A 6,855-nucleotide genomic window follows, 5' to 3' on the forward strand; every position below is an offset into this window, starting at 1 on the left:
TCCAAAAGTGAACGGGTAATTTCGCCAACCGTCTAAAGTGAAGGAGGTTTCTTCCCCAACCGTTCAAAAGTGAATGGGGTCAGAGCACCGGCTTCGACTATCGCATCTATGAGGACGAAGGTAACGGATTACCTACTTTTCTCAGCAGAAACGCTTTTTTCTTCGCTAGCTCAAATCGTATCGAACAGAAATGTTCGTTGTTAGATTATGTGATGGAAGAAACATTCAAAGACAGCCACACTGTGCAGTAGCATGCCTAAGCTTACTGTGGGCTGTCTCATAATTGGAACAAGGAAGTATCCAACAACCTCGCTGCGTGGTAAATGACAGTCATCAAAGGGATACGCACATACCCCTTACTTCAACTATCTGTTGGGTCAGCGGCACCTACGTTTTGCACCGATCCTGAATTCTGAACCTTCATTGGAAACATGTGTTTGTGATCATTTTATGAAGTAGAATGTCAAGGAAACATATAGCTTGCGCTTACAGTTTTGACCTGCAATGTGCCAACACATGATCAGCTGCTTCTCTGATTAAAAACACATGCTTCTCTGATTATTCTCCAAACTTGCACGAGCTGAACTCTTTTTGCTTGTTTCTTAAATAGACGATGGTTCCATTGGACTTTTCCTTTCCATGAAAGAAATCCAACTCAAGCCACCGACGCCGAAGCGATGCATAATCGGTACTATTTCATGCTTTTGATCCCTAATCCTAATCGTGTATTCAATTTATTGTAGGTCCGCAGAAGCGTGTTAGTGCTCTTTGTGCAATTTCTGTTACATATATACATATCTTTAGAGTGTGTCACATATGTGATGAAAGGAAGATTTGTCTGAAGCTCCTAACTTGTTGCACGCGAGCACATGTTGGTTTTCTTTATCATCTATATAAAGAAAGAAGTACATGGGAGCTATGTTTCGTACACAAATCTCAACCGATGCACCGGTCCAACCAAACTTTGCACACAAGTACTTGTGGAAAGTTCGCACACAATGGGTCATTTTTCCGTGGAAGCACTTATCCAGAAAACGGTCAGGTCGATTTTACAATTTGATGACCACTGGGTCCTAAGCATCCGTTCTATTAGTTTCACTCTTTTATGTTTCTAGGTTTAATGACAGCTATAGTGTCCTGCATCTCGTAGTCCACGTTATTCCACGTGGACTACGAGATGCTGCTCAGAGGATTACGAGCCTGTGCTGAACGTGCCTCGAAGTCGCGCACGACAAACTTGGATCGAATTTCGAAGACCACTAAGGAATTGATGGGAAGAAGAAGGGCTTTGAGGCTTGATCCGAATGCATCGCACATTGAGCGGTTAGTAGCAAACACTAGCTGCAGAAAAGCGTTGCAGGAGGATCTTTTGAAGTACAGGCAGAAGAAGATTCTAGAAGCAGCACAAAGAAGAACGAGTCTAAAGAAGTGCCGCAGGGATCTCCGCGAATATAATATTCCGCTAGCAACCTTGCTGAGCGAAGACGGGACTCGCACGTCTTCTCGTCGTGAGATGGAAATCATTACGGAGAGGTTCTACTCGAACCTTTTCCGTTCATCAACTCCTGTGTCAAGCCCAATCATCCCCACTGGCGAAGCTCCACCACGGATTCTCCCTTCGGAAGTACGAGTCGCTATCAAGAGCATGAAACCTGGCACAGCCCCCGGACCTGATTTTATATCAGCAGACTTTCTTCGGGCTGGTGGCCATCCGCTTCATGTAATCTTAGCAGCGCACATGACATCCTATCTTCGGAAAGAAAGGATCCCAGACCAGTGGAAGACCTCGCGAACCGTTCTTATCCATAAGAAAGGTGACAGAGAGGACCTTCGGAACTTCCGTCCGATATGCTTGCTGAGCGTGTTATACAAAGTATTCACCAAGATCATCCTCACACGCATATCTAGGACGCTGGATGAAGCCCAGCCTCAAGAACAAGCTGGATTCCGCCAAGGGTTCAGCTGCTTGGACCACATCCAGACCGTGTCGAGGGTCATAGAGGTTTGCCGGGAATACCGCCTGCCCCTTATTCTAACCTTCGTCGACTATGAGAAAGCCTTTGACAGCGTAGAAACGAATGCAATACTGTCAGCGCTGGTCGATCAAGGTGTGGACGCGTCGTATGTGAGGACATTAGCCAATTGCTACGAACGATGCACGACTAGGATACAGCTTTTCCACCGCCCTCTCACCATACCCATTGGAAAGGGGGTACGACAAGGCGATACTATATCGCCGAAGCTGTTCACGGCTGCATTGCAATGGATAATGAAACCACTATCCTGGGAAGAAAGGGGCATACGTGTTGATGGAAGATTTCTTTCGAACCTTCGTTTCGAGGGACGACATCGTTCTCTTTTCGAGCAGTACCAATGAAGCAGAAACGATGCTCAACGAATTGAACGAAGCAGGGAAGAGAATAGGACTACGAATAAACAAAAAGAAGACACAGTTCATGAAAAACGCGCACTGCGAGGACGGAGGAGTACAACTTGAAGGCTCCCAAATCGTGGAAACTCCGTCATACGTATACCTCGGACGTTCTATGAACATGGAAAACGACTTGAAGGAAGAACTGAATAGAAGAATGAGAGCAGCACGGGCAGCATTCGCAGCCGTCAGGGAAGCTACGGACCAACTGACGGACCATGATCTTCGTGCCCATCTGTTCGACTCGACAGTCCTTCCAGCGCTCTGTTACGCAGCGGAGACGTAGGCAGACACCGCGGCCACGTCTAGAAAGCTACTTACTACCCACAGAGCCCTTGAGAGATGTCTCCTGAAGTTTAACCAGCGCACACAACACCTTGCCGGTCTTCGTAGCTCCGACTTAAGAGGAATGTCCCGTCTTGGCAACCCAGCGGAATATGTATCGAAAGCAAAACATAGATGGGCCGGTCACATCATGAGAAGAATCGACGATAGATGGACTAAAAGAACGCTAGAGTGGATCCCAAGGGACGCTAAACGCCCCCGAGAGAGACCGCCAACGAGATGGAGTGACGTGTTCGCTGCACGGATGGACCAGCTGAGAGCTCAGCTGGATACGGCTCAAGGACCTCGTCAACGTCACTCACGAAGCTTGAGAACATCTTGGATGACAATGGCGAGGGAACGAAACGAGTGGAAGAGATGCTGGGGCCCGTACGTCGAGTGAAGACGGGCCATCTATGTAAGTAAGTAAGTATAGTGTCCTGCATGCTCCAAAATATTTAATATGTGGTGAACAGCGTTGCAAAATGTGATACAAGTTCAAGTTTAAAGTAAGCTAGCTTCTTATAATAGCTACTCTTTTTCAAACATTTTGTAGTAAAAAAATGGGGCAGAAGCGATTTTTTTCGGGGTGACTATGATTACCCTTAACCATTTAGTCATGTGGGCAGAAAGATCCTGATATGGCGTTCGTAACATACCAACAGCCGATTATGTGTAGCTGAACAAGTTAGCGCGGAAGAGGCTATCGGCATGCTATAGAGCAGGCAAGTCATAGATCAGCTGTGATCATTAGGCCATGCCCAACCATCACCACGTCACTAAGGTCTTGTGCCGTATTTGTATTACAACCACTTGATAGAGTTGACTTCTAGGAGGATTCAAAGAACAAATGTAACAACGTAGTAACGTATAAGGTGGAAAAGAAAGTAAAAAGGAAAAGGTAAAATTCTGAGAATGGAGCAAAAACGAGGAAATTTCCTTGAAAATTGAAACTACATCAAAAAAGATAAACCAGACAACGCTCCAAAATTTTGGACTTTGTAACGGTTATTGCGTAAGGGTTGTAGTAGTGGGAAATTTTGTGATACGTTTAGTCAAAACATCACCGTATTGACTTGCAGATCTGAAACAGGATAGAATCTGATACTTTCTAATGTCAATTCAGATTATATTTTTCCAAATAACCATTTACATGCCATCTTTTTTTGTCGCTCTTCTCGAATTTCGTCAAAGTACCTATTATTTCATGTAACTTTTTTTAAAGTCTGCTTTTTTTTAAACGACTTCTATTATTATATAATTCTGCACCTTAACTATGAACTCATTCATAACGGGCCCAAAAATGTGCATTTTTCAGCAGATTAAAAACGAGTTGCCTTTGCATCTCTGCATACAACAGAACATTCGTTCATGAAATTTTGAAATTGATTTGTGTGCAAACTGTGTCTTGTGGCAAACTTCAATTCATCAAGCAAAAACTGTTCAATTTCCTGCTCTGACATTTTTCTCTTCCATCAAACAAAATAAAGTATAAAGTTACAAAATATGCTGGTACTAACCGATAGTTTTTCTTCTTGGCTTCTTGCGTCCTAAGACATGAAAAATTTTGGTTTCTTTGTTTTACACAACTGAAATATACAACTATTTGTGGGGCATAAGGCGAACGTAGCGAAATGATCTGCTGATGATGCCAACTGATGCAACGCGTTTAAAGACATCATCCCACGAATACGGATTTCCAGTGGAGTATTCGTATACGGGATCGTAGATTATGGGAAGGAGGGTGATTCCGTTCATTTCTTCCTAGTTGACGTAGAAAACAGCCCGGAAGGTACTGGTTCGAGCATTTCGGCGCACTATTTTCTACAAGGAGTTCGATTGGAGCGTGCCAGCCCTGTGCGGCGCCGCATCTTCCGCACCGTTTTTTACGGCAATTAGGAAGAAATGGACGGAATCACCTCCCTCTCCGTAGTCTCCCATCCCGTATACGAATACTCCACCTGAAATCCGTACCACCTCGGATTCGTCGGGTGATGCCTTTAATTGTCGGCGTTAGCAGTCATTTCTCTAAAGATAGGATATCGCATAATCTGTGGATACCAAACGATACGGACCCAAAGATCCTGAGGAAGTTTTTGTACAACATCTTCAAAAATGTCAAATCTAACCAGGAAAGAGAGGATGCCGAGGCCGAAAACGTCATGGAACAAATCGGAGAAAAGAGATCAAAGCCAAAAACTCGGAGAAGCTGCTTCATAGCGGAAAGGCACATGGAATCGAGTGCAATGCAGCTTGATATAACGAAAAAGACAGTATTTCTTGGTAGCTGCTCCGTTGCGTAAAAAAAAAGATCGAAAGAAAAAAGGACATCTAGCAAAAAATGAATGTCGTGATAGATTCCATTTTTGGAGATGCTTCACTGATCATTCAACGACTAACAAAAAAACAACGATTTTAAAATTGGGATAACCGACATAAAGTTCGGTTCGGCCGTAAGCGGTTGAGATCGAAGCGATACGGCAAAGCGCAGCGGTTAGGATGGGCACTAAACCACTCATTGCTGCAGCTCACGATGGTCACTTCGCTGCTAACCGCTTGCTTAGTGCGTCGCTTCGAGCGCAGGCGCTTACGCAAGTGGACCGTGCTTCATGTCGTTTTGACCCTACTAGGATTGACTGAATTATCACATTTTTCAAATGTTTAAAACGATGTCATTACCTCAACAACTTTGTCCTCTTCGTTCCAAACGTTTCCGTTCTTCACACTGTCATTCATAGAATTCCAAAGAATGCAGAACAAACTCGAAGCCCACTTCTGAAGAATGTAGTGTAAAAAGGTAAAAATTCATTTAAGAACTCTGCAGTAGAACTCTGCTTGTTAAAATCCGTCACATAAGAGGAAAACAAGAAAATAACAGAAATGGATGAGATGCCAAATTCGAGGGAAAAAAGGTAGAAACTGCCTTTGAAGATTTAGAATCAAGAGTTCTTTGTAGCACGTGACATGAATGAAAGAAGAAGAAGTTATTGGTTCGAATGGGTAAAAAATAAAGGATAAAGTGTCTGGCGTTAATCAATCCGCTTGGGATGCGCCAACGCGTCCACTTCACTTCAGCATGGTTTGAGGTTACGAACGTGTAACTGGCCTCTACAATGACTAGCGGTGGCTAGCCGGTGTGTCAAGTCAGTGTTTTTATCCTCCCAGACAAGTCTCGTACCAATTTATCGACCCCGGAGGGATGAAAGGCTTGGTGAGCACTAGAGCGGTATCGAACCTCATATCGACCGTGCAGGAAGCGGGACCTCTAACCGCTACACAACAGTCGCCCCTAAAGGCGCTAAAGATAACTGAAATTTTTTTTACCAATTTATTCTATTAATTTTTTTTAATCAATTTTTTATCGCACCAATTTATCAACCCTGGAGGGGTGAAAGGCTTAGTGAGCGCTGCGTCGGATTCGAACCTCGGGTCGATCGTACGGAACCTCTTACCGACTGCGCTACACCCTAGTGCGAATGTGGATCTGAAAATCATAAACCTCATTTCGAACAAGTAAGAACGTGATCCACCACCTCTGATAATTCTCGTTGTTCCCGCTTCATCAAGGAAGAAGAAGGAGTGAGGTGAAAACTTTTGCACTCGGAACTGTTCTACAAAGATCATGCTATATAATAACGCGCTTAATCCGCGTATGTATGTATATAATATGCATGTATGTTATACATATATATGTACATATGTGTATGTGCTCGTGTATGTGTGTGCATATAAGTGTATGTGTGTATGCACCCGTGTGTGTATGTGCTCGTGTGTGTATGTGTGTGTGTGTGTGTGTGTGTGTGTATGTGTGTGTGTGTGTGTGTGTGTGTGTGTGTGTGTGTGTGTGTGTGTGTGTGTGTGTGTGTGTGTGTGTGTGTGTGTGTGTGTGTGTGTGTGTGTGTGTGTGTGTGTGTGTGTGTGTGTGTGTGTGTGTGTGTGTGTGTGTGTGTGTGTGTGTGTGTGTGTGTGTGTGTGTGTGTGTGTGTGTGTGTGTGTGTGTGTGTGTGTGTGTGTGTGTGTGTGTGTGTGTGTGTGTGTGTGTGTGTGTGTGTGTGTGTGTGTGTGTGTGTGTGTGTGTGTGTGTGTGTGTGTGTGTGTGT

At 44.2% G+C, this 6,855-nt stretch overlaps 4 protein-coding genes across 5 annotated transcripts in view; 3 read left to right on the forward strand and 1 right to left on the reverse strand.

Annotated features, from left to right (window-relative positions):
* Positions 1-1,177: 1,177 nt before the first annotated feature.
* On the forward strand, positions 1,178-2,377 carry RB195_014942 (uncharacterized protein; the record flags this gene model as incomplete). The annotated part of the gene is made up of 1 exon (XM_064205422.1): positions 1,178-2,377. The coding sequence occupies one exon, from the start codon at positions 1,178-1,180 to the stop codon at positions 2,375-2,377; it is 1,200 nt and encodes a 399-aa protein (XP_064061303.1).
* Positions 2,378-2,387: 10 nt separating this feature from the next.
* RB195_014943 (uncharacterized protein) lies at positions 2,388-2,717 on the forward strand (the record flags this gene model as incomplete). Of its 2 annotated transcripts, none has more annotated exons than XM_064205424.1 (1): positions 2,388-2,717. In XM_064205424.1, the coding sequence occupies one exon, from the start codon at positions 2,388-2,390 to the stop codon at positions 2,715-2,717; it is 330 nt and encodes a 109-aa protein (XP_064061304.1). The 2 variants fall into 2 exon arrangements, with proteins under 2 accessions (XP_064061304.1, XP_064061305.1); XM_064205423.1 differs by having other exon boundaries at positions 2,457-2,717.
* A 123-nt stretch (positions 2,718-2,840) lies between these two features.
* Positions 2,841-3,158, forward strand: RB195_014944 (uncharacterized protein; the record flags this gene model as incomplete). The annotated part of the gene is made up of 1 exon (XM_064205425.1): positions 2,841-3,158. The coding sequence occupies one exon, from the start codon at positions 2,841-2,843 to the stop codon at positions 3,156-3,158; it is 318 nt and encodes a 105-aa protein (XP_064061306.1).
* Positions 3,159-5,292: 2,134 nt separating this feature from the next.
* RB195_014945 (uncharacterized protein) overlaps positions 5,293-6,855 on the reverse strand; it is a gene marked incomplete at both ends in the record, with an annotated part of 6,533 nt that continues 4,970 nt past the window's right edge. The window contains 2 exons of the mRNA XM_064205426.1: positions 5,293-5,391; positions 5,435-5,530. Of these exons, the coding sequence (XP_064061307.1) occupies positions 5,293-5,391; positions 5,435-5,530 (195 nt within the window). The remainder of the gene's footprint in view (positions 5,392-5,434; positions 5,531-6,855) is intronic.

This window comes from Necator americanus, chromosome V, assembly GCF_031761385.1.
Source record: "Necator americanus strain Aroian chromosome V, whole genome shotgun sequence".
In the NCBI taxonomy this organism is placed as follows: Eukaryota; Metazoa; Nematoda; class Chromadorea; order Rhabditida; family Ancylostomatidae; genus Necator; species Necator americanus.